We start from the raw sequence: 23192 nt of genomic DNA on the forward strand, positions 1-23192 counted from the left end.
AACTTGGGCCCGTGATGGCAAACAGCAGCCACCAGTGCTGGTGCTGTGGAAGAAATCTCATTCTGGAGCGAAAAGGAGAGTGGCAGGATCAGACAGATAGAGCAAATACAGGAAGATAAAGAGACACCCACACATAAAACTAATCTCAGCCCACACACTGGCAATATTTTTGATGATTTATCTCCTTACAAATAACTTTAAAAAAGATCTAGCAATGAGTAACAGCCTTACACCAGCAGCATAATTCGAGCACCATCAACATCTCAAAGCTGAAAGTATGCCTGCACTCGATAAAGGGAACCACCAAACAATTACATCAATAGTTATAGACTTATTGGTATGGAAATGTGTAGATGATGTTATACACGACAGTAAAATCTTGACCCTCAGCTGGACACACACAGCTGCAGAGATCTAGCTCCCTGAGGTGTCTGGTAAAAGTGTGCACTGAAGAAAAAAAGACAAGAAAGTACAACTAGAGGAGTTGTACTCTAAGAGGAAAACAATCATCCTGATTATCCTTCTTGATTCTTGTCCCTTTAAGAGAATCAAATCAGAGGGAAAAAAAGAAGTCATTACCTAACTGCGGATCCTAAGATACGAATGCTCTTACAGTAGAAGCATTTGGAAGAGAAGCAGTAAAAGACATGTCAGCTACAGGTCCTGTATTTCACTATGCTATTCTTTGCTAGATTATCCCTCTAAGGGAAAAGGTTTTAGGCAAAACTCTTAAGAGCAGTAATATTCCACTTATTTGGGCACTTTTCTATAAGTAAGCTAGGTCCCAGTCACCCAAACATGATAGTTTCTACGTAACAATTCTCATCACAGAATCAGCCTAATACTAAAAACACCATCCCATGTTAGCTGCACAAACTCCCACAGCATCAGTCTGTCTTCCCCTTAAATTAAGCATCTCTGAGTGAGCTGGTAACCTTTCTTTTTTCCACAACTGTCTTTCCTTTGCTCCCAGATTTCCATACACGACGGAGCCTAAAGACATCTAATGAAGCCGATAACCTCTTCCAGCCCTACCCTACATCTGGAATACAGTTTACCTACATCCAGATAACACAAACTAGTGCAGCACGGCCGCTGACAAACACGCTGTTAAACGAAACACGGCCACAGGGGCCTGAACTTGTGTGCAGGGCGAGGCGGGTAGCCCAGGCTGGCCCAGGAGGACCCGGGAGGGAGGAAATGGAGACCCCGGTCCGTGCCGCGCTGCCAGCAGGAGGCCGAGCTGGCAGGCACAGCCAGGCGCTGGCCTGGGCAAGGCAGCACGTAGACGCACAGGCGAGGGGACAGCCGAGGGACGGGCCGGGGAGGTGGCGGAGGGGAGGGGGGCATCTCTGCCGTCTCCCACCGCCGCGACCACCACAGCCCCGTGAGGAGACCTCTCTACCGGGAGAGGAGAGTAGCCCCCTCGCCTCGCCTCACCCCTCCTTCCCCACCGCCTCGGGGCTCGCCTCCCCCTACCTCAGGCTGAGGCCAACCTCCCGCCGCGGCGGAGGGAGGGAGGGGAGAGGGAGGGCAGGGGAAAGGCGACCCTCCCCCTAAAAGGGGCCTCCGGACACGCAGGCTCGCTCGCCGCCCTCCCCGCGGTGGCGGCAGCGGCCTGACCCCTCCTTCCCCCGCGAGCGCGGCCGGTCGCGGCCTCAGCGGCTCCCGCCAGGCCCTGGCCGGGGCGGGGGTGGGGAGGGGGGGCCGCGCTCGTACACGGCGTGACCTCCCCCCGGCCGGCTCGGCGCCCCCCGTCTCCCGGCGCCGGCGGGTGTGGGGAGAAGCCACAAGAGTTGGCCGCTGAGGGGGCTGGTGCCGCCTCCCGCGCTGACAGACCGCCTCGTGCGCCAGCCTTCCCCCCACACACACACGCACGGCCCCGCCGCCCCCAGCGGGAAACAGAAGCCGTTCCGGCGGCTCGGGGGAGGCCCGCAGAAGGGAAAAGAACCCGACTGAAGCCTCACCGGGTCCGGCGGAGGCGGCTCCCGGGTACATGTCTCCGTGTGCGGCGGCGGCGGAGGCGGCGCCTCTCTCCAGGTCCCTACCGCGGCAGCAGCTCGAGGGGAGGGAAGGGGTGGCGGTGGAGGGGGGGGAAGGAAGGGAGTGAACCCGAGCCCTGGTTACGGTGTCGGGGGAAAGGGGAGGAGAAGGAAAGGGAGGGGAGGGGGAGGAAAAGAAAAGGGGAAAGGGAAGGAAAAAAAAAAAAAAGAAAAGAAAAGAGGGAGGAGGGCCGGGCCGACGCCGGGAAACCAGGTTACTCGGCGGCACTGAGCGGCGGGGAGCTGGGCGGGCAGAGGGAGGAGCCGCGGGGTCACGGGGAACGGCCGCTCCGCCCCCGCCGCCTCCGCTCCCGCGGCCCCGCGGCGGGCGGGAAGCCGGTGGCCGCCCGCCCGAGGGGCCCCGGCCCGCGTCACGCCGCTCCGCGGAGCCCCCGCCGCGCCGTTGGCCCGGGCCGAGCCGGCGGCCGCCGCCTGCAGCCCGCCCGTCGGAGCTGACCGCCCTCCTGCCGCCTCGGCCTCCGCCCCCGCACGGATTTCATCAGCGGGACCGAGCGGCTCTTTCCCGGCCCTGCCGTCAGTACCCGCGCACGGTGTACTTTGCTCTTCTTGCAGCCTGCCGCTGTGGCTAACCAGACACGAACACATTTGTAACATGAGCCTTTCTTACGCCCTGGAGTCACCCACCGACGTGAACCATGGCTCTTTTTTACCAAGCCTCTGCCTTAGGCAGGTGCAACATCAACCAAAGTATATGCTGCAGCCAGGACGGCTTAGAGACCGGTTCTGTCTTTCAGTGAGACCTTGGAAAATAACTGTGCCTCTAGCTCACTCTCCACTACTTCTCCTTCAAGGTAGTTTGTCTAGTTATGCATGTTTAAAATGGGTACTGGAATGGCATCATTATTACCCCTACTGCTCGATCTTGAATGCCTTGTTTCCTTGAAAAATTGGTTTGATTGTTTCACTTCTTTTACTCCCTCCCCCCAACTCCCTGTGAGGCGAGGGCAATGCTGTTCTGAAAACCTCAGATCAGTCACGTCGTGGATCTCACAGCTCCATCCCACATCCACTTTCTGTTATATCTATGAAACCCAGCTGTGGTGTGGTACCTTACTGTCTTGTACAACCAGATAATCTCTGGCTGCACGTATGTAAAGTTTAGTACAGGGGAATACCAACTAGCAATACTGAAAGAGGTGTGGTATTGGTCAGCATTATGCACTGAGGCCCAGGAGATATCAGTGATGATGGTATCTGCAGGAACTGTCATTTTGTAATCACTTCATTGGTACCTCTTCCTTTCAGCTAGAGAAAATAGGAGAGGAAAATAATCCTGCTAAACATGAAAGCTGCTAAAGGGTGAGTTAATGATGCTCTCCTCCACCAGAAAGTGGAATTTCCACTGGAGTGATTTTGGATCTGTCTGCATTTCCAGATCCTCCAGTTGCTGAAAAGTAAAGATTTACCAGTAACTATAAACAAATAAAGCACAAAATCATGGGTCAGCTTTAGTTCTAGAGTAAAGCCAAGGTGCTGTAGCAAAATTCAAAAGAGAAACAAGGGAGCTGGCAAAGGGGTGGCTGTATTTCTCTCTGTGAGGAGATGGATAACATTTTGGCACAACCACCAATAATTTCTGGTTTGTACTGTTTAACCTTCCTAGAGTCTGAAAACACAGGGCAGGGGGGTTGGGGGAAATTCCCAAGACTAAGATCCAAAAGAGAATTACCAGAGGCAAACTGGGCCTTTCTGCTGTATTAGATAGCACTAAGTAGAAGCTATACTAGGTAGCACTAAGGTGGTGAGGGAAATCATGCAGTCCCTGTACTGACATCTGATTTTTTTGATGCTTTATTTAAATCAATCTCTTCAGTCTGATGAGGAAGATAACTCCCTCTGACATTCCACATGCTATCATGCCTATCAGACCTTCTGCATTTATGTACAGGAGAGCATAAAAATACACAGATAAATTTCTAGAAAGGTCTTGACTAATCATGGAATAATAAAGTGCCTTGGGTTGGAAAGGGACCTTAAGGATCATCTCATTCCAACTCCTCTGCTGTGGGCAAGGACCAGGTTGTTCCAAGCCTCGTCCGACCTGCCCTTGAACACCTGCAGGGATGGTACACTCACACCATCACTGGGCAACCTGTGCCAGTGCCTTACCACCTTCACAGAGACAAGCTTTTCCCTTCTCTCTAATCTAAATCTCCCCTCTTTTAGTTTGAAGCCATCACCTCTTGTTCTGTCACTCCATGCTCTTGTAAAATTCCCTCTCCAGCTTTCTTCTTGGCCCCTTTAGGTACTGGAAGGTTTGCTATAAGGTCTCCCCAAAGCCTTCTGTTCTCCAGGATGAACAATCCTTCCTCTCTCAGCCTTTCCTCAGGTGATGTGCTTCAGCCCTTTGATCATCTTGGTGGCCTCCTCTGGACCTGCTCCAAGAGGTCCATGTCCTTCTGATGTTGGTGTCCCAGAGCTGGCTGCAGAGGTCTCACCAGAGTGGAGCAGAAGGGCAGAATCCCCTCCCTGGACTTGCTGCCCACGCTGCTTTGGGGGCAGCCCAGCATACAGTTGGCTTTCTGGCCTGCAAGCAAACATTGCCAGGTCACATTCAGTTTTTCATCCACCAATTACTGATCACCCTGAGTAGCAGCATTGAAGTTAACCTCCACCACACCATGATCATAGACCTAAGGAATGAGCTCAATAGAGGCTTCCAGGAAAATGGCCACCTCTGTCCTAAAGATGGACAAAACCCAAATGGACTTGACCGTTGGACACACAAACAATTCTGTCTCACCTTTCTACATCATTCTTGTGAAATCCTGTCCTGAAAGCAACAGTCAGTGCAGCTTACATTGCTGAAGGGATGTAAGCATGGGGAACTTCATCACATACCTCACACCACTGCAAAAGGAAAAATAAAGTAGATGATGATACTCTGGTAGCAATTGGAAGAGAACAAGCTACCAAGCAACAGAAAATAGGTGAAAGATAGAGGGAGGTTTCACAAACCAACAAGCACATATCCCACACTTTTTTCAGGCTCCACAGGATAGTCTGCAATTGATGTCAGGAATTCCTTGGAAGACAGAGATCCCCAAAACAGCAGTAAATACCTGGAACAACCTGGAGTGCAATATACTCATATTGATGTATGGCTGATTTTTGTGGATACAGCACTTTGTAAGCAAAAGGGCTTATCTGTGTGTACACATGACTGCAGACTTGCACAATCATTTCAATAAGAAATTAGTTAAATTGTTTACTTTAAGCACTGTTTTCTCCTGTTGAAGTCCTTCTGTTCCTGGAGGCTACTGCACACTTCCAGCAGCATTTCTGTGGACTGAGGAAGGCGAGTTACATCTTTCTTCTGCCTCGGTTCCTGAAGTAACAGGAAACACACTCATTTTGGGCCATGTCACTTGCTTTATTCCTAATGCTTTCTTGCCTCTGACATGTGATGTTTTGGCCTAATTCTGGCTTACCAGCCAATTTCACCCCAAAATGACACAATTAGGTATTAGACACAATACCCATCATCACTGCTGGGTTTCCAGCTGGCATTTCCCAGAACTGATGTGTCTCAAAGGAGGAAAAGTTTTGTTTTGGAAAAACTGAACATTTTCTAATAATTTTGGAAGCAAAGATGGCATTTAGGAACAGCTTAGAAAAATCATTCCTATCAGCAGGAGAAATCTGGAGAAAGTATTTTATATACAAATAAGCCAGTGAGAAATGATATGGCTTTTCCTTTGAAGAGAAAACAGACATTGATCTCACTAAGTACCAACCCTTCCTTTTGTAAACTAATTTCACTTTAAAAGCCCACAGCTAATAAATGTCTTTTAGTCATAACAATGATACAGTGGAAAAAAAGTTACTCAGAACAGAGTCTAAGGGGATTTAAGCTTACATTTTCAGCTGTCAACTGGACTAACTTTTAAGATCAGGGAATATCAAGTTGGAAGAGACCTCAAGGATCAGCTAGCCCAACCTTTCTTGGCATAGTACCATCTAGAGAAGATGGCCCAGCACCCTTTCCAGCTGCATCTTAAAAGTGGTGGCCAATCCACTGCTTCCCTGGGAGGATTATTCCAAAGGCTCTTCTTCCTCTTAGTGTCTTGAGATTTCTCCAGGAGTAACTTGTACCCATTACCCATCTTCTTTTCTATGTGACTCCTTGTAGAGTGGAATCACCACCTTCTTTGTAGCCACACTTTAAACACTGGATCATGGTCATAAGGTCTCCCCTAAGTATTCTCAAGGCTGAACAAAGCCAGTTCTCTCTGACCTTCCTCATACTCCTTTGATCATCCCTGTGGCCCCTCTCTGGACCCTCTCCAGCCTGTCCACATCTATTTTGCACAGCAGGGACCAAAACTAAATACAGTGTTCCAGGTGTGGCCCAAACAAGCACTGAGTTGAGTGGGATAATGACTTACCTCTGCTGGTGATGCCCTTATTGGTGCAGCCCAGCATCTTGTTGCTTTCTTTGCCACAGCACCACACTATTTATTCATAATGAGGTTGTTGCTCATCAGGACTCCCACCCAGATCCCTTTCCACAGAGCTGCCCCTCAGCCTGTGCTGCCCTCCTGGATTGTATTTTCCCAGGTGCAAGACCTTCCTCATCCTTGCTGATTTAATCACAATCCATGGTAGAAGGGACCAAAACCTGATTTTTCTCTTTCTACAACCAGGTGACTGTCCCTAATTACCAAGCTACAAAGCCATCCTTGATTTGTTTTCACCAAATGAATTGCATTACAAACACAAAAATACCCAAAGTATTATTGTTAGGTTACTAACTTCACCAGAGAAAAATTCCCCTTTTCTAGGTGACCAGGACCAAGAAGATAACAAACACTAGGGAAAAGGTGCAGCACCACCTATTGGGGATATGTGATGTTTGCTGGTTATTACAGTTGGAACTAGTAACAGCAACTAAAAGTTCTTTGTCATAATAACCTAATTATCTGGGGAAAAAAAGCCAAGAAAGTCCATCTAGGGAGGAATGTGGTTTCCAAGAAGAAGAGAAGCAAAGTGTGTACCTGAGACTGTTGACAAACAAACTTGGAGAAAACAACTTCATGGTCTATGTCTGGTTTGTCAAATTCAATCCCACTCCACTGGAGTCAGTATGGCACAGGAGGGACAACTGCAAAGAGCAGCAGGAAACAGCTGCAGGAGAGGATGACAGCTCTGGTTAACAGCATACAAACAGCAATTGGGAATCAGGGCAGACTGATTGTCTACCATGACCTTCGCTGCATCCAGAGGGGAAAATTTTAACCTGTTGCCTTTGAGTGAAGGTGTTCACATCAACCACAAAATCATTTAGGTTGGGAAAGGCTCCTGAGTCCAACCATTTCCCCAGCACTGCCATGGCCACCCATGTCCCTCAGCACCACAGCTTTGGAATCCCTCCAGGGATGGAGACTCCACCACTTCTCTGGGCAGCCTGGTCCAGGGCTTGACAACCCATTTGGTGAAGGAATTTCTCCTCATCTCCAATCTAAACCTCCCCTGGGGCAACTTGAGGCTGTTTTTCTTTCATCTTGTCACTTGTTACTCTGGAAAAGAGACAGACTCCCAGCTCACTACAACCTCCTGTCAGGTTGTAAAGAGTGATCACGTCTACCCCAGCCTCCTTTTCTCCAGACTGTGCTGAAGAAGGACTGGATTAAATTCTGGCTGAATCTGCACCCACGCTGGGCTTTCAGGATATTACTATTTACACTTTGAAACTAAAGACTAAAATGCAAATAGCAACTGGAAAGGCAGTTTCAACCTGGGAAAGATGATGAAAGTTTTTGCTACAGGTGATCTTGAGAGGCCAGGACCCTCAGGCAGGACCTGCCCCTGCCCAGGCTCTCTTCTGCAGTGCACCCCATCCCCACCACAGGGGAAGAGAGGCAGAGCCAGCACCACTGGGGAGAAACAGGCACCATTGAGAACGGCCTGGCTCCATCCTCCTGACACCCACCCTTTATGTGTTTGTAAACATGAATGAGGTCACCCCTCAGTCTCCTCTTCTCCAAGCCAAAGAGCCCCAGCTCCCTCAGCCTTTCATCAGAAGGGACATGCTCCACTCCATCATCTTTATGGGCATCATCCTGATGTCCTTGAAGTTGTCCAAGTTTCTGTCTCCTGACATGTAGACTGTAAGTATATGCTATATACCAACTTCCTTCATTAGCAAATTTTCACTGGTACCTATTAAGCCCACAGTTCTATTGGTTGTTTGCACACTTCTGTTACTCCTAAGTTAGGTACTAAAAATGTAGATACTTGCCCTATGCCTGGTATAAGAAGTTTAAGTAAATGCTTAAATTCAGAGCTGGTGACCCCACTAACATCATTAAACACCCACATGGTAAGTGCCACATTTGTCAGCTCCAGCAGTAATGTCAGCTCTTCATTCAGTGAAGCTTCAAGTTGTTTCTGATCAGGAGGAAGGGATGGATACAAGAGGTCAAGTCCCTCTTGCCTACTTCAGTTTTTACTTGTAATGGTCTAAGAACCCCTCAGATCTGTATGGAGGAGCAATAGACAGTGGGCTGTTGGATATGCTTTACTGGTAATGGAAAATGCTCATTTTTAGGTTTCTAAGCTTTCAGGCTTTTTGTAAATCCTTGAATTATTTTCCTCAAGCTTATTTTCAGAGGTTTGACTTATTTATAGACCAGTTTGGGTTGGAAGGGACTTTTAAAGGTCATCCAGTCCAACCTCCCTGCAATGAGCAGGGACATCTTCAAGACCCACCTGGACATGTTTCTGTGTGACCTGATCTAGGTGACTCTGCTTCTGCAGCGGGGTTGGACTAGATGTTCTCTAAAGGTCCCTTCCAACCCCTACCATTCTATGATTCTATGATCTTCAACTAGATCAGGTTGCTTAGAGCCCTGCCCAACCTGACCTTGAATGTTTCCAGGGATGGGGCATCTACCACCTCTCTGGGCAACCTGTGCCAGTGTTTCACCACCCTCAGCATTAAAGATATCTTCCCAATATTTAGTCTAAATATACTCTCTTTTAGTTTACCCCAACCTTTACCCCAGTCCAACTGCAACAGGCCCTATTAAAAAGTCTTTCCCCATCTTTCTTATAAGTCCCCTGTAAGTATGGAAAGACCACAGTAAGGTCTCCCCCAGAGCTTTCTCTTCTCCAGGCTGAACAACCCTAACTCTCAGCCTTTCTCCACAGCAGAGGTGCTTCAGCCCTCTGGTCATCTTGGTAGCCTCCCTCTGGACTTGCTCCAACAGGTCTGTGTCCTTATATTGGGGGCCCCAGAGCTGGATGCAAGCACTACAGAGGGGTCCCACCAGAGCTGAATCCCCAAGACCTGCTGCCCACACTGCTTTGGATGCAGCCCAGGATACAGTTGGCTAATGGGCTGGAAGCACATATTGATGGCTCATGTCCAGTTTTTCATCCACCAGTACCCCCAAGTACCTCCCCAGGGAAAAAGAGGTAATGGGTAACAGTCTAGAAACCACACCAGGCTAAAAAGCTTCCTCATGATGCCTCTAACCCAGGCCCCATGGCAGAAGCCAATGTCCCTAAGAGGAATGTCTGCCCACCATATTGGATCTTCTGTTCCCTGCAGTATAACCTGAGTTTTCCTTCTTGTGAAGCTGCGTGTGATATAGGAGGCAGGCCTTTCTGACCCTGACCATCATCCATGGACTGGCCCTCCACATCCAGAGCCTCAACCCAGGTACAGACGCACCTAGTAAGATGAGGTGGGCACGGAGGGGGCTCACCTGCCACCCTGAGTGTGGGCTTGCCTCCATTCTCTCCTTCAAAGTATCACCTTCAGCCTTGTGTGAGGAAGGCACAGGATCCTCCTGATCCTGAGGTTTTTTTCTGGTGTCTGCTTCTGTCTCAGGGAGGGCAGAGCATGGTTCTATCAGTCTACCTCTGACTCCCTGATGCTTCTTAACCTTCCTACTGGAACCTTTCTACCCTGCACTGCTTTCCGTGCCTGTGGGGGTGGCTGTGGTTGCTCTCACATGACTCAGGCCTGCTCAGCATTGCCCCCAGAGCTGCTGGCCCTCTGCTCCCCTCGTGCACCCAGACCTGCCGCTTGCTGGCTGGGTCTGGGGCAGCTCACAGCAACCTTCAGAAAAATGCTCATGAAGTAACTTCCCTCTTGTGTGGAAGTTGACTGATTGCAGATAAACATGAACCAAAGCTCTGTTCTGGTGGGGAAGCTACTTTGATGCAGTGAAGTACCCACCTCTCACTCACAGTAACTATCTTCTCATGCTCCTTTTGAAAAACTAGGTTCCAAAGCGATGTTCCCTCTTTCTGAAGGACAGACAACACTGCCCAGCTCACGAGCCCCCCATTCAGAACAAAGCTGGGCACTCTTGACTGATCCGGCCGCGTCTGACCCGTGGGAACGCCTCTGCACCTTTGGTTTGAAGGGAACTTCATCTGCTGGAGGAGGAACAGAGGGGACACGGCGGCTTCAGCACTTCCCATGGGCACGGCCTCATAGTCCGGGCCTGTCCCGCGTCTCGGGGCCGCCCACCCGTGTCATCACAGAACGAATCCTTGTCATCGTCTGCCTGTCGTTTCAGAGGCACGCCGAGGCGTTCGCTAATGGCTCGCGGGAGGTTTTGGCCCACGGCTCGTTCCTCGCCCTCTGCCCGACCGTGGCACGTGCGCGCTGCACCGCGGGCAGCAGCGGCGGTTACAGCCACACAAAGCCCACACGCACAGAAGCGGGCAGCGCTCCTTTCCCGTGGCGCCGGTGCCGGAGGTGGAGGCGCGGGACGGTTCAGGGCCCCGGCTGCGGCTGAGGCGGCGCCATGGCGGGACACGCGCGCACCGCCTCAGCGCCGCTCCGCCCCGCCCCGCCCCTCCCCTCCCGCGGTGCCCCGGCGGGCCGCGATTGGCGGAGCGCTCCCCTGACGTCACGGGCAGCGGCAGCCCTGCCCGGCGCGGATTGGGCGGCGGCGCCGACGTCTCCGTCGTCTCGCTCTGCCATTGGCTGCGGGCGCCATTATAAAGGTGTCCCGCGGGCCCGTGCCTCCCTCGCTCCCCGGCGGCCCAAGGTGCTGCGTCCTTCAGCTGAAGCTAAGGCCGCCCCGGCGACCGGCACCGCGCCCCGCCCGCCATGGCCTCCGTCTCCGAGCTCGCCTGCATCTACTCCGCGCTCATCCTGCACGATGACGAGGTCACCGTCACGGTGAGTGCGGGCCCGCGCCGCAAGATGGCGGCGGCGCGTGGGCCGCGCCGCGCGCTGAGCACCGCTCTCGTTGCAGGAGGATAAGATCAACGCGCTCATCAAGGCGGCGGGAGTCAACGTGGAGCCCTTCTGGCCGGGACTCTTCGCCAAGGTGCGGGCCCGCGGCGGTGCGGGGCTGGGGCTTCCCGGCGGGCGGCTCGGGCGGCAGGCCCCGCGCCTCCAGCCTTCCAGCGCGGCCTATGGCCCTCCTCGAGGTGCCGGCGGAGCCTGGCGGGCCGCGGCGTGTCACCGCGCTCATGGCGGGGCGGGGGCCGGGAACGGGGGAGCGGCGCTGCCCCGCCTTCACGCGGCCTCACCTTTGCTTGTTGTCCGCAGGCGCTCGCCAACATCGACATCGGCAGCCTGATCTGTAACGTGGGAGCCGGCGGTGGGGGTGCTCCGGCCGCGGCCGCTCCCGCCGGCGGTGCCGCCCCTGCGGGCAGTGCTGCCCCCGGTAAGTGGCTCCTGCGCTGGTTTAACCCCGTTTTAACAGGGTCAGGCCTGTGCACGTGGGTTTTGTAGAGCAGGGACCCTCGGCTTTAGGAAGCCTGGAATTGCTTTTGAGTCGGTGTACAGGGTTAGTGTTCCCTCAGAATGAAGGCTGATCATTCGGTGTATCCTCAGGATCTGATCGTGATGGCTAAAGAAAAAGCATTGCCTTTTTTAACGCTGTTAAGATTTGGTCAGCATTCATTTTCAAGGCACACCACTAGGCACTTTCCTAGTAGTGGAAACACTGGTTCCCCGTGGTTTGGCTTGTTAGAATCACTCAGCTCTGCAACCCTTACATACAAAGTTGTTTGTGTCATGGGACTTGTGAGATGGTAGCATGAGAAAAGCCTAATTTCTATCTCCATTTCTAGCTGAGGAGAAGAAAGAAGAAGAAAAGAAAGAAGAGTCAGAAGAATCTGATGATGACATGGGCTTTGGTCTTTTTGACTAAAAAGTTTTGTACCTGTCTGCAATAAAGAACATTTGAGTTGTACTGTGGTCTCTTGTGTGGTGTGTGTGGAGGGGATGAAGGACCATGGGAACCAGAGCTGCTACTCTGGGAGTTTGCAGCCTCCCTCCATGGTTCTTTAACTGGTTCAACTCTGGGTAGGTGACAGGTGACTGGCATTGAGAGGAAATGCAACAAAAGGCTTGTGAGTCAAGGACAGGGAGATCTCTCAGTGATTAGTGTCTGTGGGCAAAACAGAATCTCCCTCCCATGGGAGACAGCCCTCCATGCATGGGTCTCTTCCATGGGGTGCAGCTCTTCCCACCCTGCCCCAAAGTGGGGTCAGCCACGGGGCAAAACCAGCCCTTCAGGAACAGGCTGCTCCAGGGTGGATCCTTCACAGGGTCACAAGTCCTGACAGCAAACCTCCAGTGTGTGTTCCTCTCCACAAGCTCACGGGCTGCTCCAGGGCCACTTCTCCATGGCACTGATCTTCAGGCATCCACCTACATCACTGTGGGGCCCTCCCTGGCTGCAGGTGAGTCTCTGCTCCCCTATGGTCTCCATGCCTGCAGGGGCAGAGCCTCAGCATAGCATACAGAGGAAGCTCTGCTCCTGTGCCTGGGCACTTCCTCCCAATCTGCAGTGAAGGTCTCATGTTCCCACTCCTCTCTGCTGCTGCAGTTCAGCATCTGTGCAGCAACTTCTTCCCCTTCTCCAATACTTTAATCACAGAGGTGTTACCCCTTCACTGCTTGGCCAAGCCTGGGGCAGCTGTGGGTCCATCACAGAGCTGACTGGCATGAGCCCTGTCAGCTACAAGGGAAGCTTCTGGCAGCTCTTCTCTGTAGCCTCTCTGCTACCCAAACTTGTCCACACAAACCCACCACAGCTCTTCCTCATTCCAGCGGCACAGCCCACTGACAGGCCCAGCTGTGTCACAGCCAGTGCCTAAGGCCACGGTGTGGGGAGGGCTCAGCAGCCACAGGCCCTCCTCACCTGCAAAAGTGCCACAGCTGAGGGCTGCAGCCTCCAGTGTGCTTGGTGCTTTGGCAGCAGTTCTGTAGAGTCCAGGTGATGAGCTGTTCAGAATGAGGGACACTGCAGCTCTCTGGTGAGGCCTGTGCTGCAGGCTAAGGCTGGGCTACTGCTTGCTTCACAGCAAGTATGATTTTAAAGCAGGTAAGTCTTGCAGTGCTGGGCACCAAGCATGAGTGGTGTCAAGTGTGTCATTTTTTTGACCTCCCAGAGAAAAAGGAGCATCTCTGAGAACTGAAGGGCAGGTGGGGAGGATCAGGGAACTTGGCCTACAAAAGGAGGAACTCGTCAAGCATTTGTTTCTAAAATAACTTTTGAGCAGGCCTTTTCCAGAGCACCTGAAGAAGGTCAGAGCTGCCTTTCATGTGCTTTAGTGTTCAATGAAAAGCACACATTGGCAGAATGTTGCCAGAAGGACTCCAAGGCTGTTGGAGGGGGGTCCCACAGCCAGACCCTCAGTGGAGCCCACTCTGCACCGTCCCACCTTCCCACAACACTGCAGCTCATGATGCAGGCACCTGTGGAGGGATTCAGTCCCAGCAACCCCCTGCTGCCAACTCTTCAGAGCTGCAAACCCCTCAGCTGCTGTGTTCCCCCCACCCCTTTTTCAAGGACCCTTCCCCTTGGAAAATGGATTTTCAAAGCCTGTGCTGTAACTCTAGTCACTTAGCTGAGAACACTGACTCGTTCCTCTGCTCCACAGCTGGAGGAAAAACTCTGGAAAGCACCTTCAATCTGGGATTTCCTCCTTGGATGCCTCTGTTGCTCCTGGAGTCATGCATAAGCGAATCCTTGAAAGCCTGTGGATTAGGGTGGGGGAAAAGTTCCACGCTGAGAATACCCAACAGCAGTTTCTACTGAGTGCACGCACACACCAAGTAATACAGACACAACGTCACTGGTAACACCTTTTTAATAGGTCAAAGTAACTGTACAGTTCATTATATTCTTCCTGAGAATAATTTATATCCCTCAACAGCAAAAAGGGAGTGTGGTTTTTATTTTAACAGAAGAGATGGCATAACTGGGAAACCAAAGAAAATCTAATTACACTGCTCTACCGTAACTCCTCCCGGGCAAGAGAGACAAGAGGGTGGGTTAGTTACCTACCGTGGGTTTAAAATATTCCACATGGCTTTAATCTGTCTTTATAAATTATATAAAAACGGGGTGAGGGTAGGGGAAACATGAATGGTTACAGAACTCCTCTCAATGCAGCTCTGAGTTGCTCTGGTACAAAGCAGCACTTTCGCTCCCAAGGAAAACGACGGTTGCTACAAAAGAACTGGCACGTTATTCTGGTGAAAAAAAAACCACTCCGAGAGTTTTCAGTCGTGTTCTACAGCTACTTCCAAACAGATGCTTCACACATTCACGTAAAAGTAAAAGGCAGGAAGATGAAGAGGGCTTTTAGTTTGTCTTGAAATGACTGAAGTCTTGAAAATATAGCTTCTTTAACTCTTTCTCTGTAAATTGTGATTAGCATATTGCGACGTAAGTGTTCTAATAAAAAACATTTCCAGTCTGGATAGTTCATCTACTTGTGGGCAAGAATTCTCAGCCCTGAGGTTTCCCCGAATTCTTCACTTCACAATATCTTTCTCCCACGTGCTGCTGGAGCAGTTTGGGCTCTGGGACTGTGGCCCTGTGGCAGCCCAGGTGAGGGGCAGACAACGGGATTGCTCCCCTTAGCTCCGGTTTCCCGAGGACTCCTGTACAAGTTTCATCTGGTGAGAATGCCACTTGTTTGGTTTGGTTGTTCTTTTTGAATCCCAGACCAGCTTGGCTTTGTGATAAAAAACTCGGTTAAACGTTTGTAATGAGAGAGAGCCAGTGGTGGTCGGTCGGGTCTGCTGAAGCAAGAGGCGCTGGAAAGCCCGGGCTACACTGGGTTAATCCTCACTGCTGGTGGGAGGTGAAGTCACATCCTTTGTAAGCAGAATTCTGAAGAGGGATGAAACTCTTCCCTCAGCCCTTAGTGTGGTCTGGACTGGCTGATCATTTTCAGTCTGGCTTGATCAATAACATCCAGCAAGTTCTTGGCGTCCACAGCCAGAGCGTGAGCAGCCGTCAGCATTTGCTTCTTGTACTCCTGCTGCAGGCTGGTCATGACGTACTGCTGGGCCAGTTTCATCTTGTTAATGAGCTCAGCCAGGTCCGAGTTCAGCAGCTTCTGTGCCATCTCAATCTGCAACAAGACGATTCCGTCAACTGAGTGAGTTCTTAACAGAGTAACAGCACCCATCTCCCTCCCTGCTCGAGACTGCTGACTGGGGCTGGGGCTGTTTCTGTGAGCACCACGAGGAAGAGATGGAATTTAGGCTGCTCTATGCTGTGTGGAGATCCAGAGCAGCCCTGTCCCTGCTGAGCCACCACCAATACTCAAATCACTGCCACAGACTCTCAGAACGGTAGGGCTGGAAGGGACCTCCAGAGCTCATCCAGCCCAAGCACCTGCAGGTTCCCCTGGCCCAGGGAGCACAGGAACATGTCCAGGTGGGTCTGGAAACCTCCCAAGAAGGAGCCTCCACTCTCCCTGGGTAGCCTGGGCCAGGGCTCCCTCACCTCAGCACCAAAGGAGTTTCTCCTCATGTTCCAGTGGAACTTCTTGGGTTCCAGCTTATACCCATTACCCCTTGTCCTATTGCTGGGCACTGCAGAAGACTGGCCCCATCCTCTCAATTCCCACCACCCTTTAGGTATTTATCAGCATTGAGGAGGTCCCCCATCAACCTCCTCTTCTCCAGGCTCAATAGCCCCATGTCTCACAGCCTTTTCTCACAAGACAGATGCTCCAGTTCTTTGTGGTAGCCTAATGATGGATTTTACGTACAGGTTTCCAGGTCCCTGTTAATCACTCTTTTTCTTACTAAAGTAGCTCTAAAAACAAATTGGGTCATGGCACCAGACACAGGTTCCTTACCCACGTAGCAAACTCAGGACAGTTCTCTAAGATAGTACTTAACCATTCTCTGGCTTTTCATTATTACACTCATTCACAGAATCATACAATCCTAACGATTGGAGAAGACCTTTAATATCATCAAGTCCAACCACTCACCTCACACTGCCAGGCCCATCACTAGCCCATGTCCCTCAGCACCTCAGCTCCACGACTGTCACGTATCTCCAGGGATAGGGACTCCCCCACCTCCCTGGGCAGCCTGGTACAGTGTTTAACAACTCTTTTAGTAAAACAGTTCTTCCTCACCTCCAATCTAAACCTCCACTGGTGTAACCTGAGCCCATTTGCTCTTGTCCTGTCACTCCTTACTTGTTGAAGAGACCAACCTCCACCTCCCCACAACCTCCTGTCAGGGAGTTGCAGAGAATGCTTCTGTCTTCCCTCAGCCTCCTCCAGATCAAACACCCCCATCTCCCTCAGCTGTTCTTCATCACACTTGTGCTCCAGCCCCTTCCCCAGCTCCACTGCCCATCTCTTGCCCTGCTGCAGCCCCTCAGTGTCCCTGTGGCAGGGAGTGAGGGGCCCAGCACTGAGCACAGCCCTGGAGCTGCAGCTCCTCAGTGTCCCTGTGGCAGGGAGTGAGGGGCCCAGCACTGAGCACAGCCCTGGAGCTGCAGCCCCTCAGTGTCCCTGTGGCAGGGAGTGAGGGGCCCAGCACTGAGCACAGCTCTGGAGCTGCAGCCTCCCCAGGGCCCGGCACAGGGGGACAACCCCTGCTCTTTAGTCAACGTTTTGGAAGAAAACAGTTTTACTCCTGACTCATGAACTTCACGGAAACACCTCAGTCACACCTCATCCAGAACTAGGTTATTATGGGATGTCTCAGCAAAACTTTCCAGCTGCACCATCTGGTCAATGACTGTGTGCAAGCTGCAGTTTAATGAAAGGCTGAACCTGCTCCCGAAACGAGCGTTCAGAGCCACAGAAATTCATTCCCAAAATGAATTTCATGAAGAACTGGAATCTGAGAGCTCAGGGGGTGCAAAGGAGAGTGAGCCAAACCATACCCCGATGGCTGTGCTCCCTGAGGGGAGCCCAGGACGTGGCAGACCCAGCAGCAGGTGAGGGAGCTGCACCTACCTCTCTGTGGGTGCTCGCAGGGAGCACGGGGAGGGTCTCATCCACTGTTGCCAGTAAGGTTCTTAGTGCCAAACCAACCTCCTAAGAAAAAAGACATAAGGAAATAAGCTTTAAAAACTATGGAATGAACAGAGGAGAGGCTTGTGGCCAGAGTGTGGGAGGCACCCGATATGCTCTATACCCCATCACAGTAAGGGAGTGTCAGAACATGGCTGAGGGAATCTGAAAACCCCACTTGCCATTCCATAGTCCACCATCAAAACAAAACACCAAAGAGTTCCTTAGAAAAAAGTTCTTTTTAGGAACTGAAATGCAAAGGAGCACAGCTGGCTGCCCCGAGGTGAGCACAGACAATAACAGAAGCACCGTTACCCACAACACTGCTGTCCTGGTTTCAGCTGGGATGGAGTTAATGCTCTTCCCAGTAGCTGCTACCAGGGCTGTGTTTTGGGTTTATGCTGAAGAGGATGTTGCTAACAGAGGGATGTTTGCTCACTGCTGAGCAGCACCAGGGCTGTGTCTGCTTCTCACCCTGCCCTGACCATGAGTGGGCTTAGGGTGGGGTGGAGGGAGGCCGGTGTGTGCACGAGAGGCTGTGAGGGAGCATGGCCAGGACAGCTGACCCCAACTATAGCCAAAGGGCTATTCCATAGCATGGGACATCATGCTGAGTATAGAAACTGAGGAGGTTGACAGGGGGGCAGGGATTGCTGCTTGGGCATCAGTCAGCAGGCAGTGAGCAACTGCACTGGACATCACCTGTCTTTTTATTGGGTTTTGCTTCTTTTAATTACTATTATTGTACTTTATCCTTCTTATGGCTGTTATTTATTTCAGTTATTGCACTTTTTCTTATCTTAACCCAGGAGTTTTGATTTCCTCTTGCTACAGGAGCTGTGGGGAAGGGGAATGAGCAAGCGGCTGTGTGGGCCTTTGTGGCTGGCTGGGCTGGAACCATGACAGCTGTCAGCACTCCTCAGCCCTCTGGCCACAGGTTACCCACCTCACAAACCCCAAAAAGCCTTTCAACTTCCAGTATGTTTCTCCTGTGGCACTGGAAGATCTCGTTCAGGAGAGAACTAAGTGAGCACTGCGGGGAACGAACGGCCACCATACCTTCACCATGGGTACGTACTCCTCCGGCGGGGCTGGCTGGATCTTACTGGACATTTCTATCACTGCTTTCACCAGCCCAGTGACATTCTCGTACACTTTGTCGTTGGAGCGGTCCAGGTTGGCCGTCGGAGGGGGGCTGATCTCCTGGGGCTGAATCTGGAAGCACAGAAGGGCTGTTTCACCTCCAGTCCCCAGCAGATGGGGCTCAGTGACTTCCCAAGGCCGCAGATTGGCGCCGCCCCCCTGCCCAGGCCCGCTGCCTGCCCTCTCCTGCCTCAAGAAACAAGCCGTTCTCTCCTTCTTCTGACAGAGCCTCATCTGTCAGATTTTGAGCACTGGGGATTTTGAGCTTTCAGTAAACCTCCCACCACAATGGACCTGAGGAACGAGGAGCACAGAGTACTCGACACATCCAAGTGCTTCACTACCGATGGACAAGTTCCACTGCTGAGGGAACAGGCCCCTCATTCCAGAAAGTCGTTTGTGCTCCAAAACACTGTCAGAGTACACAGTTAAACATACTGATGCAGTAGGGAGAGAATATTGTGGTACATGTTACTGTCTTGTCAGTGAAAATTCACAGTAGATTAACAAAAATGGTGTCACCAGTACAGGTTGAAACACCAAGTGTTTTCATACAGTTTGTTTCCAAAAATCCCCCAATAGGTTAAAAATCCTCAAGTCTGTACTCAAGCAAAACTTGTACCAAGTCAGGTCTGTCTGGAGTTAAATTCAGACGCCGAAGCAGCCCCTCAGGGCACACAGGTGGTTAAAAAATGGCTGATTTCCTTCTCTCATCCATCCACCCTGTCCATCTGAGGTGGCTCATGGCACTTCAGCCCACCACACTTGGTTACTACTGGTGCTTAAAGCTAGTCTTAGCTACAGAGATCTTTGGAAGCACCTGAGATGAAACTATGAAATACTTGGGGTGAAATCTTGTCTAAGGAAGGAGTGCAGGATTCAGTGCCCAGTGATTCCATTCTGTTGCATTTCCCCAGCGGGTACTGACATCTACTACAGACATTCCATCTAGTGTGTTGATCAGAAAGCACCACAGGCAAAGAGCACATTGGAATTGCCTCGATCACCAAGTGAAAGGCCGTGATTCTCATTGGCTTCAGCAATCAAGAAGTTAAAGAGTCAATCTGGCAAAGTCACATGCAAAGACATTTTGGACTAGGGCACGTACACTCGCGCTCACGCACTGCTTACCCTCCATGGCTATGGTTGAGCAGAATGTGGGGGAAGGTTAAAGAAATTTACCAAAAGAAGGGAGAAAAGAAAAACAATATTAATAAAACTCAGCAGGAAAAAAAAAAACAAACCAAACCAAAACCAAAACAAACCCAGAACATGTGCAGCAATAAGAGACCAGTTACAAAGCCTGAAACCAAACTGCATCCTCAGTGTGGGCAGTCACCCGGGTTAGCTCTGGGGCCGGTGGTTATGGAAGCACCGTGTGCCGAGGGCCTGCTGTGCACGTGGAAGCATTTGCCATGCACCCATGCTCACTCTGTACTGAACCCATGGGGAGGGGATCATGCAAAGCAAGTCAGTCTGGCGAGCAGCAAAGTGGTAAACAGAGTAGAGGGCTCCTGCAACTGTGGCAAGTGTCAGCTCCTGGGCATCCCTGGGCCCTCTGTGCAAACCATCTGTAGGCTTAAGAAAATGTTGTCTTGGTCTTTCTGAAACTTGTGTTTTTCCTTAGAAAAGTCAGGATATGAAATAGCTGGTCATCAAACTGCAGCTCCTGCTGGCAATGACTAAGTGCAGTCATGGTTAAGAACTACCAAGAACTCATTCTGGACAGATTATACCCAACACACTTAATTCCTACAGTCAGGCCCCAACACCGCAGGAGTACCAACATCTGCTCTCTTTAACCCTCGCTTTTTTTGTTTGTTTATATCCAACACCATTGCTCTGCACTCTGTGAAGTCAGGAGTTGCTTTGTGTGCACTGTCTGACTTTGCCTCAGTAAGTAACAGAAAACCAAGGATGTCCTGGTGTGTGCCCTAAAGGCTCCTGAGAGCAAGATGTTCATATCCTCTTTGTTGGTGTTCTGCAGAGAAGGGAAACAAGGATGGGAGTCTGAAATGGGGGTACAGAAAAGGGACTCTGAAAGCAACCCTTCAGTATGGGACCACACACATTAACAAGGCTACACATACTATCAAAAAACCATGGGCTCTTTTCTTGAAGGGCCATAAAACCAAACCAATTTCAAGGAACTCTTGTCAGAAGAACCCCACATCAGCCCATCTTTGCTACTTAAGAAGCTATTTAATACACAAATCCTGTTCACCTTTTCTTATTGATGATTTTGGCTGCTCAATTTGGTTTGTTGTCAAAAGAATGTACTTCAGAAAACACAGTTCACGTTCTAGTACCAGCACTTAGAAATGGAATTTTCAGGAAGCCAACTTCAGTAACACATCTGTTACTGCCTCGTGACATTCTCTGAGGCATGTCAGCTTGAAAAGCACTAGCAGCAGCTCATGAAAAATAATCCTGCTCAAACTGTCTGTCTATTGATATTGGTTCTTAAATACTCCGGTCATCTCAGAAGGGGTGAGACAGGCAGGTAGTAGCTGAGGCAGATTTGAGCTAAATGTATTGATGAGACAAGTTCTGAATTGTCAGGGTCAGGTGAACTGATTTTTTTCCTGTATTTTCTTCAATCATCTGAAACAAACATCACTTATGACAACATCTGTGTCTACCACAACATGGATCTTTGTTACAGGTCTGACAAGACTCTGGTTAGCCAGAGGTTCTCCTGTGAGGAGCTGTTGCATTGCAGCAGGGATTGCCCCAGGGTACTTGCAGGAGCCTGTGCTCTGATGCAGACGCCCTGCTAAAGCTGGTTTCACTCAATCAGGTCACACAGGAACGTGTCCAGGCAGGTTTGGAAACCTCCAGAGAGGGAGACTCCACACCCTCCCTGGGCAGCCTGGGCCAGGGCTCTCTCACCTCAACACCAAAAAAGTTCCTCCACATGTTCAAATGGAACTTTCTGTCTTCCAGCTTGTGCCTGTTACCCCTTGTCCTGTCACTGAACGCCACAGAACAAAGACTGGTCCCATCTTCTCAACACTCACCCTTTAGATATTTATAAGTGTTGATAAGGTCTCTCCTCAGCCTTCACTTCTCCAGGCTTAACAGCCCCAGGTCCCACAGCCCTTCCTCATCAGAGAGATGTTCCAGTCCCCCTCATCATCTTGGTAGCCCTCCACTGGACTTTATCACTCTTGATCTGGGGAGCCCAGAACTGGACACAGGACTCCAGATGAGGCCTCACCAGGGCAGAGGAGAGGGAGAGCAAAACTTCCCTCGACCTGCTGCCCACACTCTTCTTGATGCATCCCAGGATGCCATTGGCTTCTTGGCCACGAGGGCACATTGCTGGCTCATATTTAGTTTATTATCAACCAGCACTCCCAGGTGTGTCTCTGCAGAGCTGCTCTCCAGCAGGTTAATCCCCAGCCTGTGCTGGTGCAGGGGGTTGTTCCTCCCCAGCTGCAGGACTCTGCCCTTGTCCTTGTTGAACCTCATGAGGTTCCTCTTTGCCCAACTCTCCAGCCTGTCTAGATCTCACTGAATGGCAGACCAACAGCCTCTCTGGAGGCACATTTCTCGGGCTGTAAAGGTTGGGAAATGATAAACCAAGGACATGTATGAATCAGCTGCATTTCAGTGAGAGTATCACTGAGGGAATACTCCCAACCACTGCTGCAACGAGGCCGTGAGGCTGTTTTACAGCACCCTGCAGCACCCCTCTGCCAGGAAATGGTAAAGTTTCGGTTTTGGGTTTATTGCCTATTTACTGGAGATGAAACAACCCCTTAGAAAGTACCCTGATCACAGGTCAGACAGCCCAATTCCTCTTTTCCCTTGTCCCTCAGAGTGAGCAGGGTTTTAGGAGCCTGGGTGCTGCACCAAGAGCTTTTTGTAGCACCACAGCCGAGACATGTGTCACTTCTCTGCGATCGAGGACAGGAGAGACTCTGGCAGTGGGAATAACTGGGACCCCTGAGTGTGCTCCTTCCTGCTTAACAAAGCTGCTCTGAGGGAGGCTGAGCCCATATGGGAGATCTCAGGTGTTCTTCAAACTAGAAACAAGCTCACCTGGGAAAGGTTCTAGGTGAGGAACATGCTGAATCACAGTGAGGGAGGATATGAGCCTCCCAGTTACTCCCCACTTCCCTGGAGCACTGCCAGGGCATGTTTGCCCCATGACAGCATTTTCCTGGCAACTTTAGTCACTTTTGCTTTCCATGGCCTTTACTCCAGGAACAACAACCTATCTCAGAAGCATATTTCAGGTGATGCAATGTACCTTCACACCCTCGTTGTAGCTGTCCACAGGGCTGTTCAGGCTGGCCAGGCTGCCCAAATGGCTCGGGGCTCCAGGGCGCGGGGGCTTCTTTGGCGGAGCTGCGTGATCTGCTCAACAGAACAATCGGCATTTGAGGGGACCAACAGATCAGGAGTACCTGCAGGATCTTGGTCTGTTAACACTTCGAAGGCTGCAAGTGCTTTACTGTACTAGCAGAAGGGATTGCACACATCTTGATGTGTGATTGTTTGCAGGGGCTACACTTTAATCTGTATTTCTGCTGAAGAAAAAGTTGTGGAGTTCAAGTTTCTGAGGATGTGGCTGTTTCAGTAAGACACCCCAAAAATCCCTTGGGGAACAACTCATCTCAGTACCCTTACCCCACAGCTGAGAGGTGCTCACCCTTCCTGCCTCAGCTGAGTGCCACATGTGCTGCCCATGCCTGGGAAAATCAGACTTTCATG

The 23192-nt window shown here is 51.0% G+C and overlaps 3 protein-coding genes and 1 long non-coding RNA gene across 10 annotated transcripts in view; 1 reads left to right on the plus strand and 3 right to left on the minus strand.

Annotated features, from left to right (window-relative positions):
- The window catches only part of AGO2 (argonaute RISC catalytic component 2), a 70500-nt gene extending 68219 nt beyond the window's left edge, over window positions 1-2281 (minus strand). Inside the window, exon 1 of the mRNA XM_061995817.1 lies at window positions 1968-2281. Coding sequence (XP_061851801.1) covers window positions 1968-1998 — 31 coding nt within the window. The 5' untranslated portion in view covers window positions 1999-2281. The remainder of the gene's footprint in view (window positions 1-1967) is intronic.
- Window positions 2282-3856: 1575 nt separating this feature from the next.
- Window positions 3857-7279, minus strand: LOC133625336 (uncharacterized). Its single transcript, XR_009818657.1, has 4 exons — window positions 7061-7279; window positions 5276-5391; window positions 4807-4913; window positions 3857-4590 (listed from the first exon to the last, which is right to left on the minus strand). It is a non-coding gene; the product is annotated as an uncharacterized LOC133625336 (long non-coding RNA).
- Window positions 7280-11031: 3752 nt separating this feature from the next.
- On the plus strand, window positions 11032-12232 carry RPLP1 (ribosomal protein lateral stalk subunit P1). Its single transcript, XM_061995490.1, has 4 exons — window positions 11032-11208; window positions 11285-11359; window positions 11584-11701; window positions 12111-12232. Exons 1-4 carry the CDS (start codon window positions 11137-11139, stop codon window positions 12188-12190), a joined length of 345 nt encoding a protein of 114 aa, XP_061851474.1. The 5' UTR covers window positions 11032-11136; the 3' UTR covers window positions 12191-12232.
- Window positions 12233-14120: 1888 nt separating this feature from the next.
- PTK2 (protein tyrosine kinase 2) overlaps window positions 14121-23192 on the minus strand; it is a 210350-nt gene continuing 201278 nt past the window's right edge. For all 7 annotated transcript variants that reach the window (XM_061994893.1, XM_061994890.1, XM_061994891.1 and 4 more), the window contains 4 exons: window positions 22729-22835; window positions 18387-18542; window positions 17271-17351; window positions 14121-15413 (listed from right to left, as the gene is read on the minus strand). In XM_061994893.1, coding sequence (XP_061850877.1) covers window positions 15201-15413; window positions 17271-17351; window positions 18387-18542; window positions 22729-22835 — 557 coding nt within the window. In that variant the 3' untranslated portion in view covers window positions 14121-15200. The remainder of the gene's footprint in view (window positions 15414-17270; window positions 17352-18386; window positions 18543-22728; window positions 22836-23192) is intronic.

Source organism: Colius striatus, chromosome 4 (assembly GCF_028858725.1).
Source record: "Colius striatus isolate bColStr4 chromosome 4, bColStr4.1.hap1, whole genome shotgun sequence".
Lineage (NCBI taxonomy): Eukaryota > Metazoa > Chordata > Aves > Coliiformes > Coliidae > Colius > Colius striatus.